At 44.6% G+C, this 19,149-nt stretch overlaps 1 protein-coding gene across 1 annotated transcript in view; it reads right to left on the reverse strand.

The window, feature by feature from the left end:
• Positions 1-61: 61 nt before the first annotated feature.
• The window catches only part of LOC309399206 (septin-2), a 44,135-nt gene continuing 25,047 nt past the window's right edge, over positions 62-19,149 (reverse strand). Inside the window, exons 11-13 of the mRNA XM_081966803.1 lie at positions 17,158-17,215; positions 9,587-9,678; positions 62-1,786 (exon numbers count right to left, since the gene is read on the reverse strand). Of these exons, the coding sequence (XP_081822929.1) occupies positions 9,610-9,678; positions 17,158-17,215 (127 nt within the window). The 3' untranslated portion in view covers positions 62-1,786; positions 9,587-9,609. The remainder of the gene's footprint in view (positions 1,787-9,586; positions 9,679-17,157; positions 17,216-19,149) is intronic.

Consider the following 19,149-nt stretch of genomic DNA (forward strand, 5'->3'; position numbering starts at 1 on the left):
AGAGAGAGAGAGAGAGAGAGAGAGAGAGAGAGAAGAGAGAGAGAGAGAGAGACTCACACAGTTTTGTCAGGTTGATTCCATTTATTACAAAAGAAGGTCAAGAAAATTAGTGTCCACAATGCTTACAAAACCTTTGAGGATTTATATCGTTCTCTCAACTGAACAGGGTTCAAAGTGCATCGGAAACACGGTGATGCCCAGAAACAATTGATTATTTTAGAAAGAACATTTAGAAATTTCTTTTAAAAAAGGACGGGGACGTAGTCATGCTTTACCCATGGTTTATAAGGCGTTGTGGGTGAAGCTCTCCAAATTTTTCACATCCTTGGCAAGTGATACGTTCTGTACAGAGGTGGGTTGCCAATTTTTTATTTTTTTTACTACCGGTTCACTTGTGGGGCGCGCGTTTGACACTTCTACGCATGCTCAAAAGCTCCTAAAGCGTCCGGGCAGGTGGTGGAGCCTCCCACCGCCGCTACTACCGGGAGCAAGCCACCTCTGGTTCTGTACCGTATAAATATTTATTTTTAAGGGAGCACCAGAAAGGAAGAATATGATCCCATATATATATATATATATATATATTTTCACGGGTGTAGGTATGCTGGTTTTGTTGTATTCGGTCTTTTCCCGTGTAAGATTGAGATTGTCTTTGCAACGTTTCGGCAAGATCTCACCTGCCATCTTCAGGCTTGGGCTTAAAATGGGAACGGAGCTGCCGTCTTTCTGTAAATCTTGGTGGGAATCTTGGTAAATCCATCCCTCCCACCCAAGATTTACAGAAAGACGGCAGCTCCGTTCCCATTTTAAGCCCAAGCCCGAAGATGGCAGGTGAGATCTTGCCGAAACGTTGCAAAGACAATATATATATATTGCCACCAAAAAAAGGCACCAGTTCTTAGTTTCAGGGGATCTCATCCACTGAATAACCTCACCTGTACACGTCACCCTGCCGGCCTCCTTTTCCCCTGTCAAAGGCCCTTTTTGGAGGCTTCCCTGAAGGCCTCTGCAGCCGATAACAGAGCTCTGCATCAATCGGCTGCAGAACGTCCGACGAGGCAGGTGTTGGGATGTTTGAGGCCTGGCTACTTACCTGTCCAAAGGTAAGTAGTAGAGCAGCTCCACCTTGCCCTCCATCCCCACCCTAGCTTAATTTTTACCCGTGCACTCTGCGGCGGGCAGGATATTAATTAGGGCTTATTTGGGGGGAGTAGGGCGCAGGTGTAAAAAAAAAAAATCACTGATTTTACAGGGTTGGTCGTATTTCCGGGGGAACAAGGGACAACTCACAAGGTTGAGAAGACAATTGGGCAAGTCTTAACTCAAACATCATTCCGACAGGGCGGGTTGAGGGTAAAGATTCAGGAATCTGCTCGGTGGAAGGAGGGAAAAGGAGAGAAGCGTACCAAGAGCCACCTGGGCAGAAGAGAAAAAAGCGGAAGCAGGTTCTAAAGCTTAGCAGATACAAGGTGCCTGGTTAATTGGGGATTTTTAAACGATGCAAGAGACACATCGAAGGATGCCAAAGGAGGGAGAAAGATACAAAAGGTCCCCTATTGTGATGCTACATGCATGCATAGCAAGACGTGAGAAAAAATAGAAGCAATGTCGTACGTACACGCGGACAGAGTTCGGTTTTTCCAATGTGAACTTCAAAGGTTTTTTTTTTTAGCTGCACTGGGTTTATATATCTTGGTCCGGCATCCACGCATGAACCTCTCAAATCCATTAGTGTCGTCACTGAAATTCAATTTGAATTCATGGCCCCTTTGTCTTAAGACCACCGCTGTAAGGAAGAGCACAAAGGCAAGAGTTTAGAAGAATGGCTGACGGATGGGTGATCCTCGACTTACGGCCAGCCCCTTGAGTGACCAAAGGGACAATGGAACTGGAAAAAAGCAGCCTATGATAGGTTTTCATGGTAACTCCTTTTTTGGGGGCGGGGGTGGGGGATGAGCTGGAAATAAAAAAAAAAACTTTGTTGCGCTCACATTTGAGATCCGGTAGTGAAGGTAAGTGAATCCCACCACTGGAGAGGAGGGAAAAGAAAAGAAAAATGAAAAGAAAGGGGAGAAGAGGAATGGGGAAAAGAAAATAAATGAGGGGGAGGAGAGGAGAGAAAAGGGGAAAGGAAGGGAGGGGAAGATAAGATAAGGGAGAAAGGAAAGGGAGAAAGGAAAGGAAGAGAAAGGAGGGGAAAGGAAAGGGAGAAAGGAAATAGAAAGGAAAGGAAGAAAAGAAAAGGAGAAACAAAAAGAAGGGGGAGAGAGGAGGGGAAAGGGGAAAAGAAATGAGGAGGAGGAGAGGAAAGGGAAAAGGAAGGCAGGGGAAGAGAAGGAAAGGGAGGAAGGGAAGGAAAGGAAGAGAAAGGAAAGAGGGAAAGGAAATAGGTAAAGGTAAAGCTTCCCCTCGCACATAAGTGCTAGTTGTTCCCAACTCTAGGGGGCGGTGCTCATCTCTGTTTCAAAGCATGAATTATTGAGAAGAGGGAAGCCACGCTCAAGTATCTTTTATGCACCACTTTCAATTATGTCATATGTCAAACCAAAAGGAAACGTATACTGCAGAAATATCATTTCTAGCGGGTGTCACCTGGGGTGGCAGGGAAACTAGCCCCATGATGGCGAACTTATGGCACACAGAGGGGGCCAGAGCCGTCCGATAGTTATCAGCTGCCTTCGGAATCAGACATCAGTGAGGCAGAAGAACAGCTGGAGCCTGTTCCCGGTGTGCGCATGGACAGACTTGCCAGACGAAGGGAACAGCTAAAGAACAGGGCTCGACTTGGGAGTAAAGCCACAGGGGGACGATGAACGGCCCCTCACAGAGGAAATAAAAGAGGAAAGGGAAGGAAAAAGGGAAGGGATGTCAGCTCACAGAGAGAAACTGACATGCCAACATGACTCAGAGAAAGGAGGCAGGATCTACTCAAACAACATGGCAATTCACTAAACCTCCCTTAACCGTAGTTACTGGAAACTTCAACCTGATGGTTATTCCAAAGAAGATCTCAACTCCTGGCTAAATTTCACATTCCCACCTGAAAGACTTGGGCTCCCTTCTGCAACCTTCTCCTCCCCAAATGATGTCTCTTATCACCTCCCTCTGGCATCAGACCACGGCTGAAGTCTGGTTGCTAGGGCAATGCCAGACCCATTTGTCTTTTTAAAAAACCCACATATCCGTTATCGCAAGGGGCTGAGGGTGATTTTTCAGCCTTTTGCAAAAAAAATGCGCTTGGCAGGAACCAGACCGACGGGCATTCACAAAAAGCAACTTGAGATAACAGAGAAAATTAGGCAAACATTTTTTTAAAAAAAGGCAGCTTCCTCTCCATCTTTCTTTTTTCTTGTTTTAAATGTCCTTCCGCGAATTAATCCTAAGTGAAATAAAGGCGTGATTAGCATCTGGAGGGATTTAAAAATGATTGCTGATGCTCAGAGCTGCTCCAGATGTTATAGAATTATTTGTAGAATTCTTGATTGGCCAAGTGTGGTTGGACACACGAGGAATTTGTCTTTGGTGCATAATATGCTCTCAGTGTACGTAAGGAGAATAAAAATGCATTTCGTCAAGAATAAAAAGAGGCAACACTTAGCGATAGTCACAGGTTACTAATAAGCTATCCAATTGTACTAGTAAACAAATAAAAACAATATAAATGGTAAAGATACAAGCAACATGGTTATAGTCATAAGTGGGGAGAGAAAGATACTAGGAAGGAAGAGATGAATAATAGTAATACAGTCTTAGTAAATAGTTTGACAGTGTTGAGGGAATTATTTGTTTAGCAGAGTGATGGCGTTCGGGGAAAAACTGTCCTTCTGTCTAGTTGTCCTGGTATGCAGTTCCCTATAGCGTCGTTTTGAGGGTAGGAGTTGAAACAATTTATGTCCAGGATGCGAGGGGTCTGTAGTTATTTTCACAGCCCCTTTTTTGACTCGTGCAGTATACAGGTCCTCGATGCAAAGCAGGTTGCTAGCCATTGTTTTTTTCTGCAGTTTTAATTATCCATTATCTATAACAAACTGAAGATGAAGGGAATTTAAAGGACTTGTCTCCTTTAAATTCCCTTTTTTCCTTTTCTGCGTTTTTCTCCCCAGGGGGTGGGGGGGAAAATCAGGATTTATGGGACGTGTTTCTCCTCTTTCCGGAAAGAAAAAAAAAATGACATCCCATCCTTTTAGGAGCTATTTCTGCAGCTCTGGCAGATTCAGAAGTCATGAGGATCCATCGCGAGATAAACCTTGGTCAGATTTTTGCAATCTTAAGCAAAAGGATGGAGAAGAATGTGAGGCTCCTTTGCAAAAAAATAAAATCTGCTATCACAGACAAATTAGGCATAAAGAGGTTTTCGTGTTGCTCTTTCTAGTCTGTTCTTCTTCCAGCAGCCTAGGGCAACTTGATTAATATACCTCCTCCTTTTTAATTCCTGCTAGAACTTCCAAGGCTATATAATGGCATGGTTAGGAAAAAACCTTGGGAGACAAACTGATAAGGGACCAGTCAGATAAGAGATGGCACAGCCCACAGCTGCATAATGGGTGGGAAAAGAGACTCAGGAGGGACCCTCCCTAGTTTCTAAGGATGTAAAGGAGAGGGCTGTAATGCTATGTGGGGAAAACCTTGGGGGGACGGGGAGATGAGATGCTGCCTAGGGAGTGTTTAGATAATGGACAGCTTAGCCCTCAGCTTCCTAATGGGTGGAAAAAGAGACTCAAGAAGGGACCCTCCCTAGTTTCTCAGGCTGTAAAGGTGGTGGCTATAATGGTATAGGGGAAAACCATGGGAGACAGGGAGATGAGATGCTCCCTAAGGAATGGTCAGATAAGAGATGGCATAGCCCGCAGCTGCATAATGGGTGGAGAAAGAGGCTCAAAAAGGATCCTCCCTAGTATCTTTGGCTGTAAAGGAGAGAGCTGTAATGGTATGTGGGAAAGACTTTGGGAGATGGGGAAGAGATGCCTCCAAAGCATGGTCAGATAAGAAACGGCTGAGCCCACAGCTGAATAATGGGTGGAGAAAGATGCTCAGAAGGGACCCTCCCTAGTTTCTCGGGCTGTAAAGGAGGCGGCTATAATGGTATGTGGGAAAGGCCTTGGGAGTTGAGGCAGAAAAGGAGAGAAGAGAGGCTGCCTAGGAGGCAGTACGATAAGAGACGGCATAACCCACAGCTGCGTAATGGGTGGAGAAAGATGGTCAGAAGGGACCCTCCCTAGTTTCTAAGGATGTAAAGGAGAGGGCTGTAATGCTATGTGGGAAAAACCTTGGGGGGACGGGGAGTTGAGATGCTGCCTAGGGAGTGTTTAGATAATGGACAGCATAGCCCTCAGCTTCCTAATGGGTGGAAAAAGAGACTCAAGAAGGGACCCTCCCTAGTTTCTCAGGCTGTAAAGGAGGCGGCTATAATGGTATGTGGGAAAGGCCTTGGGAGTTGGGGCAGAAAAGGAGAGAAGAGAGGGAGCAGTCCGATAAGAGACAACATAGCCCAGAGCTGCATAATGGGTGGAGAAAGATGCTCAGAAGGGACCCTCCCTAGTTTCTAAGGATGTAGAGGAGGGGGCTGTAATGCTATGTCGGGAAAAACTTGGGAGACAGGGGGAAGAGACACTGGACCACTTTATCCAGCAGCTGAACAATGAGTGAGACAAGAGGGACTCCTCCTAGTTTCTCAAGTTGTAAAAGAGATATGGGGGGGGGGAGAGAGAGAAAGTACAGGTAGTCCTCGACTTACAATATTTAGTGACTTTTCAAACTTACAGCAGCACTGAAAAAGCGACTTATGACTTTTTTTCACACTTACGACCATTGCAGCATCCCCACAGTCATGTGACCAAAATCCAGATGCTTGCCAACTGTTTCATACTTATGACGGTTGCAATGTCCCAAGGCCACGTGATCCCCTTTTGCGACCTTCCGACAAGCAAAGTCAGTGGGGAAGAAGCTGGATTCACTTAACAACATGTTATCAACTTAACAGATTCGCTTAACAACAATGACAAGAAAGGTCATAAAATGGGGCAAGCCTCATTTCACAACCATCTCGCTTAGCAACAGAAATTTTGGTGCCCAAATTTGGTCGTAAATCGAGGGCCACCTGAATGTTCAAACTTGCAAGATTCACCCGCGTAGCTTTGCAAGTAGAGATTGTTCTGGAATCAAAAGTAGGGAATTGATGCCGTGAATTTAGTTGCACATATTGAAAACTGCTTTTTAAAAAAATATTATTATTTCAGTTTTGGCAGCTAACAAAGGGGGACGCGGCAGTTCAGTGGCCAACACGCTGAGATTGTCGATCAGAAAGGTTGATCAGTTCGGCGGTTCGAATCCCTAGTGTCCCGTAACGGAGTGAGCTCCCGTGACTTGTCCCAGCTTCTGCCAACCTAGCAGTTCGAAAGCACGTAAAAAATGCAAGTGGAAAAATAGGGACCACCTTTGGTGAGAAGGGAACAGCGTTCTGTGAGCCTTCGGTGTTGAGTCATGCCGGCCACATGACCACGGAGACGTCTTCGGACAGCTCTGGATCTTCGGCTTTGAAACGGAGATGAGCAGCGCCCCTTAGAGTCGGGAACGACAAGCGCATATGCGCGAGGGGAACCTTTACCTTTAGCCAACAAAATTGGGCTCTTCCCTTGCATTCCCAGCAGCAGACAAACTATCCCTTCTTGGCTGCAACCATGCGGGAAATTTTGGCTGCCCTCTTTGACTTTGACTCAAGCCAAGTTTAGTTATGACACTTCCTTTCCCAAGAAAAGTTTCCATTCGGATCGCTCCCGTTTAGAAGTTTTAAGAAGAGAAACTTGCTTTTCTTCCTTTTTTTTTTTTTTTGCAGGAAAAAAACAGAGCATGTGCACCGCCGGGATATCTCATTCCCCAAAAATGTGGATCCCACAGAAATTTGGCTCATTGCTGTGTCTAGACTGGGAACTGTGACATGAAGCCAGTTTCTAAAAGTCTGTTTTGGAAAAGCGGTGGGTTTCCCCCCCCCCCCCCCCGTTAGAAAACTGAAGGTTAAGTGGCTTTTTCAAGATGCTTCCGCCCGTCACTGGTTTGAAATAGACGGCCAGCCAATCGCCAACAACTTCCTGGGAGGAGCTATAAATGGGGAGGGGCTTGCTTTCCCAAATTTTAATTTTCTATTCTTCCAGGGCGTGTGTGTGTGTGTGGTGGTGGTGGTGGGGGGACACTGTTCCCATTTTGGTTGAAGGCCAAAGTCTCCCAATCAAAAGCCGAAAATCTTCTCCTCCATCCTGGCTGTTCGGTGGCAAGATTCACCTATTATCTTCGGACGGAACAACGGATGTTACAGGATCTATTTAGTTCGGTTTCTCCTTAGAAACCGTTTCTAGACTTTGTGCTGGAGGCAGAAAAAAAAAATGAAACCTAGATCCTGGGATTTGCTGGTTAGGTTACTTTGGGGTTATAGAAAGGTTAGGATTGACCAAGTATTTAAAATTTAAAAAAATTGAGGCTGTAATTTTATTTTTTAAATTTTACTGCGCTGAAAAAAGTTAGAAGTTGATGCTTTCTTTGTTCTCTTTATCTTATCCTTCCTTCCTTCCTTTTTCTTCCTTTCTTTCCTTCCTTCCTTTTCTTTCTTTTCTATTTCTTCCTCTTTCATTCCTTCCTTCCTTTTCTCTTCCTTTTCTTTCTCTTCCTTCCTTCCATTTCCTTTTTTTCCCTTTTCCCTTTCCCATTTCCCCACTATCTTTATTTTCATTCATGATTTATATCATATTTATATACGATCTTAATAAAAAAAATAAAAATGAAAGACATGACAAGGCATATTTCTTGGTTCTGGTCAGTGTGTTGGGTCCATCTACCTTTGTGGAGGCCAAGTCAGCAAACTATATTACAAAGCAACATGATTAAGAGAAATATATACATCCAGTTACTAGTTCCAGGGTATCCTGTTCCTCTACTCTCTAATAGTTGTGCAGATCCCTGGAGTAAAATCATCGGAAGAAAATCTAAACTTTAAACTTCAGTTGCGACAGTAACTTTCCAAGTCGTGGCAAATGCCTTGATATTGATGTTACATTCTCCTAACCACATAAATATTCTGGGTTCGTATTGACTTCAAACAAGGAAAGCAAAAAGCAACGAAGAGAAAAATAAATAAACCTCCTTCAATGTGGAAACCGTTGCAAAGCCTTAAGGTAGAACGCAAGCCACATTTCTCAAGGTTTCATATTTTAACAGGTCAGCAAAGCACAGCTGGGTGCTCAGAACTGACCACTTTAAACAGCATCCAACGTCCTACAATTGTGGGGCTTTGGGCGAAGGCTGGAGGGAAGCGCTGCTGGTGGCGAAGAGCTGGAGGACCTTGAGGGACTGTATCATGGTCTGGAACTGGCTGACCATCTCAGCCCACTGATCCTCCAGGCCTTGCACTCCTGCAGGTCTTCCCTCTACTTGGAAAGCCTATGCTGGTAGTCCTCATTGAGGTGCTTCTGCTGAGCCTCCTTCTCGGTCAGATCCAATTCGAACTGAGCTGTTTTGCCAACTCTTTTCTCATGGTGGCTGCTTAGTTCCAACAACTGCTTCTTGTGGGGGCCCTAAGGAGCCCGGGGGGGGGGGAGGCGAGGATTGGCTGGGAGGGGAGGGGCAAGTAGAGGCTGGCGAGGCGCCCCTCAAAGTGAGTGACATGAAGTTGGCCAAGCCCACCCAATCACATGACCACCTAGGCACTCCCACCCAGCCGGCCATTCGGCAGATCGTATTAGTGGTCCGCGGGATTTAAAATTATGAATTTAGTGGTCCCTGAAGTCCGAAAGGTTGGGGACCCCTGGGCTAGACGTGCGTAGCTCCCTCAACTGTCCATCATATGGTTTCGCCTCCAGAGCCTCCATCCTCTTTGTGGCTCTTCTCTTGCACTCTTCCTAGGGTCTCAACATCTTTGTCTACGTACGGTGTAAAATCAGGTATTTTTATTTTGATTCCCAGAAGATTCGTTGACTGCTGCGCAAAGGGGGGGGGGAGGTTGATGGGACCTTTGATTCCTACCCATCAGGGGGGTTGTTATAGCCATCCTCAGCCCCCCCTTGGTGACTGCTGTTGCTCTCCATACTACTGTTTGTCTCTGCATCAACGCCAAGAAAATAATCCGGTTGTCAGGCCTGAAGTTATATTCCTTTTTAGGATCTTTCGCCTGCCACACTTTCTATTATTTCACTGTACTGTTTCATTAGTGTCGTAGTTGGGAGGGGGGAATAGAAAGGAGTAGGATTGTGGAATGTGTTGTTGTCTTTCCTTTCTAGAAGAAAGCCAAGGTCATCTTTTGTCTCCGCACCTCTGCACCTGACAGGAGCCAGCTGGGTGGAGATGCCAGCGTGGCCGAAGAAGATTGGACCATGTGATGGATTGATGGGTGTGGGGATAAGATCGTGAACTTTCAACTGGGTGGAATCCCAGGAAGCTTTTAGATTTGGGATTCCACAGTTTGTTGCCAACATGTCTGTCTTATTAAATTGGAACCTTAAGGATAGCTCTGCCTTGGACTCTGATTTAATTCTGCATGATATTTGGAACGCTTGACACCGGTGTGCATCTCTGAAGCGCAGGAATGCAAAGCCGTACTTACCGTCAAAGTCTTAGGATACCTCCTTACTCGTCTGCAGGTTTCATCCTCATCTGGGCTTGCATTTGGGCGATCATCTCCTGCATACGACGCAACTGGGAGGTGGGGGTGGCGGGGGGGGGGAGAAAAAGAGAGAAAATGCGGTGAGCCCAGCTAGCAATAGCAGACTTATATACCGCTTTGCAATGCTTTCCAGCCCTTTCTAAGCGCTTTACAGAGTCAGCCTATGGTCCCCAACAATCTGAATCATCTAATCTTAATACCTTTTTTGCACTGCTAGACATAAAGTATCTATTCTATTCATCCATCCATCCTCTTTCCTTCTCTATCTCTCTTTCCTACCTGCATCTACTGTATCTATAGCAATAGCACTTATATACCGCTTCACAACCCTGTCTATAAAGCCAGCATATTTCTGTTGTGTTTCACAGATTCAGACAGTGAGGAGGTTGGGGTTGAACATGGGCCAGTCCTGGAGTCTGGGGAAGGCTCTGACGAGGGCTCTGCATCAGAGGCAGAGAGGGGGACAGAGCCATGTGACAGTTATCAGCTGCCTTTGGAGTCAGACATCAGTGGGGCAGAAGAACAGCTGGAGCCTGTTCCCAATGTACGCAGAGTTGCCAGGAGAAGGGAACAGTTAAGGAACAAGGGCTAACTCAGGAATAAGGGTGCAGGTGAACGGTGAATGGCCCCTCCCAGAGGAAATAAAGAGGAGCGAAAGGGGAGTGGAGTTTGCAGGAGGCCATAAGTTCAATTCATTCGGGTGAAGATCTGCTCCTGACTTCTTGCCAAGGAATTGCTGCTACAAGCTTGGCATTTGGAAGAGATCGGCCTGGCAGCTCTCCAAGCCTGACCAAGGTCTGTCGTTGTGAAATCTCTTGAAAGACTTTGCTGGAGAGGAAATTCACTTTAAACTCAATAAAACGGGTTTTATCGGGACGAGGAGTTGGCTTCGTGCTTTTGGGAAACCTAGATCTGAACAATTTCCCCCAACAATCTGTGTCCTTATTTTACCCACCTCAGAAGGATGGAAGGCTGAGTCAACCTTGAGCCAGTCTGGATTGAACTCCTGGCAGTGAGCAGAGTTAGCTTGCAATACTGCATTCTAACCCCTGCACCATCAGGGAGCATAGGTGAAGTAAGGCGATGCAATGCAATTTAAAAATTTTAATGGGTTGTAGTCCTTGACTTAAAACCGGTCACTTAACGACCGTTACAAAGGGACTTGAAAATATGACCGGTCCTCAAAGTTACGACTATCACGGTCCTGCGGTCACTTGATCACATTTTGGGCCAAAAAATGTCCATTTGATTTGGACTTCACTTAACAGGAATAGCCCTTAGACTTATATAGCGCTTCACAGTGCTTTATAGGCCTCTCTAAGCAGGCTCTAGAGAGCTCAGGACTGTGGCAACTTGCTTAATGACCGTTATCAAAATGGTCACAACATCGAATTCATCCCGTGATGACTCGACTTATGGCCGCAATGACTTACAACCAAAACTCTGGGCTCCGTTATGGCCCTAAGTGGAGGATTAGGTAAAAGGAAAAGGTTCCCCTCGCACATACATACTAGTCGTTCCTGACTCTAGGGGGCGGTGCTCATCTCCGTTTCAAAGCCGAAGAGCCAGCACTGTCCAAAGACGTCTCCGTGGTCATGTGGCCGGCATGACTCAACGCCGAAGGCGCACGGAACGCTGTTCCCTTCCCACCAAAGGTGGTTCCTGTTTTTCTACTTGCATTTTTTCATGCTTTCGAACTGCTAGGTTGGCAGAAGCTGGGACAAGTCACGGGAGCTCACTCCGTTACGCGGCACTAGGGATTCGAACCACCGACCTTTCTGATCGGCTAAGCGTCTTAACCACTGTGTCCCCTTAAGTTGAGGCTTACCCGTATTAAAAAAATATATCCACTGGATTCTACAGAGTGGAAAATCCAAGAATTTCCATTCAGAAAACCACCAATAATGGGAAGATATTCCCACGATGCTGTAACAAGCTATTTGGTATTCAAGGTATGTTTTAACGAGCCACTAATCTGGAGGAATGTGGCCAAAACACACAAGCTGTTACAAACAGCTTGCAATTATTATTTTCTTCCATTCTCCCGTGGGAATCGTGTTCTCCCGTGGGACTTCTTTGCAGAAGCCACATTCTTCAAGTATGACCCACTGCTCGCTCCATGCTATTTATGGACAGCAGTTTGTTTTCTTCTTTTCCCGTCCATTCTGGCATTTACGGTAAACCAAACAAGAAAAGACTAGAAGTATTTTTTAATAAAAATAACCGCGGCAGGAAGGAGGATGAAGAATTCAGCCAAGAGCATGTCTGCGTTACTATAAAAACATTTTTTTTAAAATCTATTTGCTAGTGGATTCAAAAATGAGAATATATTTGAGTCTCAATGGCTCAAGCTTTCCAAATTAGAGTAGAGTAGAGAGTAGAGAGTAGAGAGTAGAGTAGAGTAGAGTAGAGTAGAGTAGAGTAGAGTAGAGTAGAGTAGAGTAGCAGAATTGGAAGGGACCTTGGAGATCTTCTAGTCCAACCCCCTGTCTAGGTAGGAAACCTTATACCACTTCAGACAAATGGTTATCCAACACCTTCTTAAAGACTTCCAGGGGCATTCACAACCTCTGGAAGCAAGTTGTTCCACTGATTAATTGTTCTCACTGTCAGGAAATTTCTCCTTAGTTCTAAGTTGCTTCTCTCCTTGATTAATTTTCATCCATTGCTTCTTGTTCTACCCTCGGGTGCCTTGGAGAATAGCTTGACTCCCTCTTCTCTGTGGCAGCCCCTGAGATATTGGAAGACTGCTATCGTGTCACCCCTAGTCCTTCTTTTCATCAGACTAGATAGACATCATTCTGAGGTTGGTAAAATGAGGGCCCAAATTGTTGGGGTCAATGTGCTGACTCCATAATAGAGTAAAGCACTGTGAAGCGGTATATAAGTCTAAGGGCCATGGCTATATGAATAGAATAGAATAGAATGTAAAAAGAATGGAATAGAATAGAATAGAATAGAAAAAGAATAGAATAGAAAAGAAAAAGAATAGAATAGAACAGAATAGACTGTAAAAGAATAGGATAGGATAGGATAGGATAGGATAGGATAGGATAGGATAGGATAGGATAGGATAGGATAGGATAGGATGTAAAAAGAATAGAATAGAATAGAATAGAAAAAGAATAGAATAGAACAGAATAGAATAGAACGTAAAAGAATAAGATGGGATAGGATAGAATATAAAAAGAATATAATATAATATAAAAAGAATAGGGTAGGATAGGAATGTAAAAAGAATAGAATAGAATATAGAAAGTATAGAATAAAATAGAATAACAATATAAAAAGAATAGAATATAAAAAGAATAGGATAGGATAGAATAGAATAGAATAGAATATAAAAAGAATAGAATAGAATATAAAAATAGAATATAAAAAGAATAGGATAGAATAGAATAGAATATAAAAAGAATAGAATAGAATATAAAAAGAATAGAATATAAAAAGAATAGGATAAGATAGGGTAGGATAGGATACAATAGAATGTAAAATGAATAGAATATAGAAAGAATAGTATAGAATACAATAGAATGTAAAAAGAATAGAATAGAATAGAAAAAGAATAGAATAGAATAAAATAGAATAGAATAGAACAGAACAGAACAGATTGTAAAAGAATAGGGTAGGATAGGATAGGATGTAAAAAGAATAGAAGAGAAGAGAAGATAAAAAGAATAGAATAGAATATAAAAAGAATAGAAGATGAAAACAATAGGATAGGATAGGATACAATAGAATGTAAAAAGAATAGAATATAATTCTTTATTGGCCCATATCCAAGCATAAACAGTAATTTCAGCGCAGATTAAACATCTCTATTCTTGTTCCTACTTCCCTTCCTTCCTTATCATCACCACTATCTTCTTCAAATCCCTGCATTTTCTACATATTTAAGAGGCCCAGGGATTTAAGCAGCCACCAAATTCGTACAACATCCTGCTCTGTTGTGGCTTTAGAACTCTTGCATAATTCAGGGGCTTTGGCAAGTGGTTCATATTTATGACGGCTGCACTGTTCCCAGGCTCATGGGATCCCCTTCTGCAACAAGCAAAATCAACGGACAAGCCGGACTCACTTAACAACCCTGTTGCCAACTGAACCGCTGCAGTGATTCACTTAGCAACGGTGGCAAGAAAAGTAATCAAATGGGGCAAAACTCACTTAATATAAGCACCTTGCTCAGCAACAGAAATTTTGGGGCTCAATTTGTAAGTCGTAAGTCGAGGGCTATCTGCAGCCAATATCGACCTAAGTTCAGTGCTCAAGTGCAAATGACTTTTTCGCCCCGCGTTTCTTTCGAGAAACAGTGAATGTTCCGACCGGAATATTTGAAATGAGCAGAGAAAGCTATGGGAGGATGTTGAATTGAAGGAAGAGAATGCATCTTTTTACATTTCGGAGATCAGATTAAAAACCGGTGGACTTTTGAGACCTGAGAGACTCCAAAACATGCTTTTTTTTTTTTTGTTTAGTTTCTGAAGGACTTTCCTGTTTCAAGACTCGTTTTGTTTTTTGGAAAAAGGAGCTAGCTTTATATTTGGAAGAAGAGAGAGATATTTAAAGGCAGTTCGGGAATTAAAAGTCCAAGAGACACAACACTAAACAAATGCCAGTAAGAAACAGACCAGCTTGGCAGCTGGAACAAAGCATGGAAAAGATTAATTGTTCTCAAAAGTCAAGGATTTTTATTCTTTGATAAAATCCAGAAAAACTATTGAGCAGGATATCTTGATCCTGGTGAATCTGGCACTCCTCCAAGGTCTGTCTGTCTGTCTGTCTGTCTGTCTCTCTCACACACACACGGGGGGGGGCAGAGGGAGACAGAGAGAGAGGGGAGAGAGAGAGACAGGGGGGAGAGAGAGGGAGGGAGAGGGAGGAGAGAGACAGAGAGAGGAGAGACAGACAGAGAGAGACCGAAAGAGGGGAGAGGGAGAGACAGAGAGGGAGAGAGAAAGACGGAGAGAGAGAGAGAGAGAGACAGAGAGAGGACAGAAAGACAGACAGACAGAGACAGGGGGGAGAGGGGAGAGGGAGGGAAAGAGAGAGAGGAGAGAGAGACAGAGAGAGGAGAGACAGAGAGAGACAGACAGAAAGAGGGGAGAGGGAGAGACAGGTGGGGAGGGAGAGAAAGAGAGAGACAGAGAGGGAGAGAGAAAGACGGAGAGAGAGAGAGAGACAGAGAGAGGACAGAAAGACAGACAGACAGAGACAGGGGGAGAGGGGAGAGGGAGGGAAAGAGAGAGAGGAGAGAGAGACAGAGAGAGGAGAGACAGAGAGAGACAGACAGAAAGAGGGGAGAGGGAGAGACAGGTGGGGAGGGAGAGAAAGAGAGAGACAGAGAGGGAGAGAGAAAGACGGAGAGAGAGAGAGACAGAGAGAGGACAGAAAGACAGACAGACAGAGACAGGGGGGAGAGGGGAGAGGGAGGGAAAGAGAGAGAGGAGAGAGAGACAGAGAGAGGAGAGACAGAGAGAGACAGACAGAAAGAGGGGAGAGGGAGAGACAGGTGGGGAGGGAGAGAAAGAGAGAGACAGAGAGGGAGAGAGAAAGACGGAGAGAGAGAGAGAGAGAGACAGAGAGAGGACAGAAAGACAGACAGACAGAGACAGGGGGGAGAGGGGAGAGGGAGGGAAAGAGAGAGAGGAGAGAGAGACAGAGAGAGGAGAGACAGAGAGAGACAGACAGAAAGAGGGGAGAGGGAGAGACAGGTGGGGAGGGAGAGAAAGAGAGAGACAGAGAGGGAGAGAGAAAGACGGAGAGAGAGAGAGAGACAGAGAGAGGACAGAAAGACAGACAGACAGAGACAGGAGGGAGAGGGGAGAGGGAGGGAAAGAGAGAGAGGAGAGAGAGACAGAGAGAGGAGAGACAGAGAGAGACAGACAGAAAGAGGGGAGAGGGAGAGACAGGTGGGGAGGGAGAGAAAGAGAGAGACAGAGAGGGAGAGAGAAAGACGGAGAGAGAGAGAGAGACAGAGAGAGGACAGAAAGACAGACAGACAGAGACAGGGGGGAGAGGGGAGAGGGAGGGAGAGGGAGAGGGAGGGAGGGAGAGAGAGAGAGAGAGATGCTCAGAAGGTTATATAAACTTTCCAGATTTGTAAACAGAATTTCAAGCGCTATTACTGCTCAGAATGTAAAACACTAAAAGGGAAATTGATGTTTGGGCTTCCAACAAAGTCCAAGGAATGCAAACCCATTTCCTGTGTCTTTTTTAGTCCTGCTTTTCTATCTTACTTGAGCGTTATAAATACTGCTTTAGAGAACAGGCAGTTTCTTAGGTAAGAGGAAGGACAGACTGCAAGATGGTTATGACACTAAAAATATCGAAGGAAGGTTTTGAAGAATGGAATCAGAAGAGAGTAGCCACCATATCCACAAATCCAGTGGTGAGGCCCACTTCTATGGATAGCTTGGGTCTCCAAGAGGTTACTGAGGATATCGAATGAATGTTATGTGACAAGATAGAGATGGTCCTGAAAATGGATTTACATCAGACAGGCCAGGAGAATGACTTAGAAAAGGATGTTTCACTGGATCTCTGCAAAAGCGACTGGCTCAGTTTCTCAAATGTAAAAGGGAAATTACGAATGAGAAACCAAGAAAGGAGATCTGGCTAATCTTTTTTTTCCCCTACCGGATTTACAAAATGCTCTTAAAGCCTTGAAGAACTCTGCAATTCTTATATAAAATTCCCAATAACTGAATAAATAAAAATACGGTGTATAATAAGTTTGATCGCCAGGTTTGGAGGGCACCTGCTGCCTCTTTACTGTTCCTTTTGCTTGGCTCTTTAACCATGGTTAAATGTGCTGTTGTGGCCCACCAGCGGACAGCGGAACTGGGGGCAGACTCAGAGAGTGAGGAGGTTGGGGAGGAAGATGGGCCAGTCCTGGAGTCTGGGGAAGGCTCTGGTGAGGGCTCTGTGTCGGAGGCAGAGAGGGGGCCAGAGCCGTCTGACAGTTATCAGCTGCCTTTGGAGTTGGAGATCAGTGGAGCAGAAGAACAGCTGGAGCCTGTTCCCGGTGTATGCATGCACAGAGCTGCCAGGAGAAGGGAACAGCTAAGGAACAAGGGTTGACTTGGGAGTAAGGCCACAGGTGGACAGAGAATGGCCCCTCCCAGAGGAAATAAAAGAGGAGCGAAAGGGGAGTGGAGTTTGCAGGAGACAATTAGTTCAGTTCATTAGGGTGAAGATCTCTTCCTGACTTCTGGCCAACGAATTGCTGCTACAGCGTGGCGTTTGGAAGAGATCAGCCTGGCAGCTCTCCAAGCCTGATCAAGGTCTGCAGTTGTGAAATCTCTTGAAAGACAGTTGGCCGGGACTTTGCTGCAGAGGAATTCCCTTTCGCCTAATTAAAAGGGGTTTCATCGGGACGAGGAGTCGGCTTCATGCTCTTGGGAAGCCTAGGTTAGAACATGTGCATCCTTCCAAAAGACGATCGTTGTTGGTTAACAGTAACTAAATTTGAACTCCACAGATATCCCCCGGCCTGGCTTTTAGGTCCTTACCTCGGCCTCCTTCTGCTGAAGGATCCTGTCTTTGTCCAGGACTTCTTCCTCCGCAGGCCTGTGAAATATAAGATGGATTCAGTTGGACCAAGTTGAAGGCTACTTGTATTGTGGACTTTTCCCCCCCTGTGAAACCTGACAGGGAAAGACAAATTCAGACAAAGAGAACTACTGAAAACGCAAGATCCGTTTTTCTCGCCATGTACGTGTGTACACCTGAACTAGGCTGGGTTGTTTCCCTGTGTCATATATGTGGGTATATGCATCATTTTGTATTTATTTATTTAGTCACGTTTATGTAGTGTATATTGGAGATGGAGATGCTTTGCGAGCTGAATGCAACGAAATTTCATTTAAATATATGTCGATTAGTGTACATTCAAAATGACAATAAAGTTATTCTATTCTAGATTTTATGATTGGTATAAGACAAGATGACAAGACTGGAACAAATGTATATATTGTGATTGGACAGAAGGATAGACAATGTATTAAGTAGTTTAATTGTCAATGGTTGAAACTAGCTGTATATAATGTGAATGTATGGTCACTCCGACTCCACGGTATTGCATTGTTTTAAAAGTGAAAATAATAAAAATATATTATTTAAAAAAAGTTATTCTATTCTATTCTATTCTATTCTATTCTATTCTATTCTATTCTATTCTATTCTATTCTATTATCCTATCCTATTCTAGCCTAGCCTAGCCTATTATCCTATCCTAATCTAATCTATACTAATCTTATTCTATTCCTTAATCCTTTTGCTTCTCCTTCTTTCTATTCTATTATCCTATCCTACAACATTTTCAGCCAAAAATGCTGCATTCAGTGTATAAGACGCACCCAGAGTGTCACCTTCTTTGGGGGGATGAAAAGGTGTGGCGTATACTCTGAAAAATACGGTACCTATATCCTGATTCGTGTGGCAGAGCCGATGGCCTCAGCTGTGTTACTCCCCAAGAAGTAACGTGGAAGGTAAGTTTTGGTAAAACTACGCCCGCGGTTTCCCGCACGAAACCCACGATCACTGAAGAGGTTGTGAAATCGGCAGGATCCCATCACTGGTTCAAAGTTACAACAGCACAGGGAAAATAAAAAAGTGACTTATGACCATTTTTCACACTTATGACCTGGGCAGGTCACGTGGTCAAAATTCAGACGCTTGGCAACTCGTTCATATTTATGATATGCGACGTGTCCCAAGTGGCCAGGGGATTCCCCCCGTTGTGACCCTCGGACTAGCGAAGTCAATGGGAAAGCAAGATTCACTTAAACGCTGCATTATTAACTTAACAACTGCTGTGATTCGTTTAAAAACTGCGGCGAGAAAGGTCTTAAAATGGGGGCAAGACTCACTTAACAACTCTCTCACTGAGCAACAGAACTGTGAGGCTCGTTTGTGGTCATAAATCAAGGATTACCTCTACTTGCATTTGCATGCTTTCGAATGGCTAGGAGCAGTTGGCAGGAGCTCACCCCATCCTCCGTGTTTGGGTCTTGAACTGCCCACCTTCTGGTCGACAAGCCTAGGGTCGTAACTATTAGGGCATTCTGCTATTTGAATCTACAGCTAGTTTCTGCTAATCAACCCTCCCAAGGGATCATTTAAAAGGAAATTGAGGTTCTTTTTTTTTGCAGTTTGCCTAAGTTAGGAAAGGGATGCGATGGCTCAGTGGCTAAGACACTGAGCTTGTCAATCAAAAAGGTTGGCAGTTCGAATCCCTAGCACCGCGTAACGGAGTGAGCTCCCGTGACTTGTCCCAGCTTCTGCCAACCTAACAGTTCAAAAGCATGTAAAAATGCAAGTAGAAAAATAGGAACCACCTTTGGTGGGAAGGAAAAAGCGTTCCGTGCGCCTTCGGTGTTGAGTCATGCCGGCCACATGACCATGGAGACGTCTTCGGACAGCGCTGGCTCTTCGGCTTTGAAACGGAGATGAGCACCGCCCCCTAGAGTCGGGAACGACTAGCACATATGTGCGAGGGGAAG

This window comes from Natrix helvetica (assembly GCF_964273705.1).
Source record: "Natrix helvetica genome assembly, chromosome: 14".
In the NCBI taxonomy this organism is placed as follows: Eukaryota; Metazoa; Chordata; class Lepidosauria; order Squamata; family Natricidae; genus Natrix; species Natrix helvetica.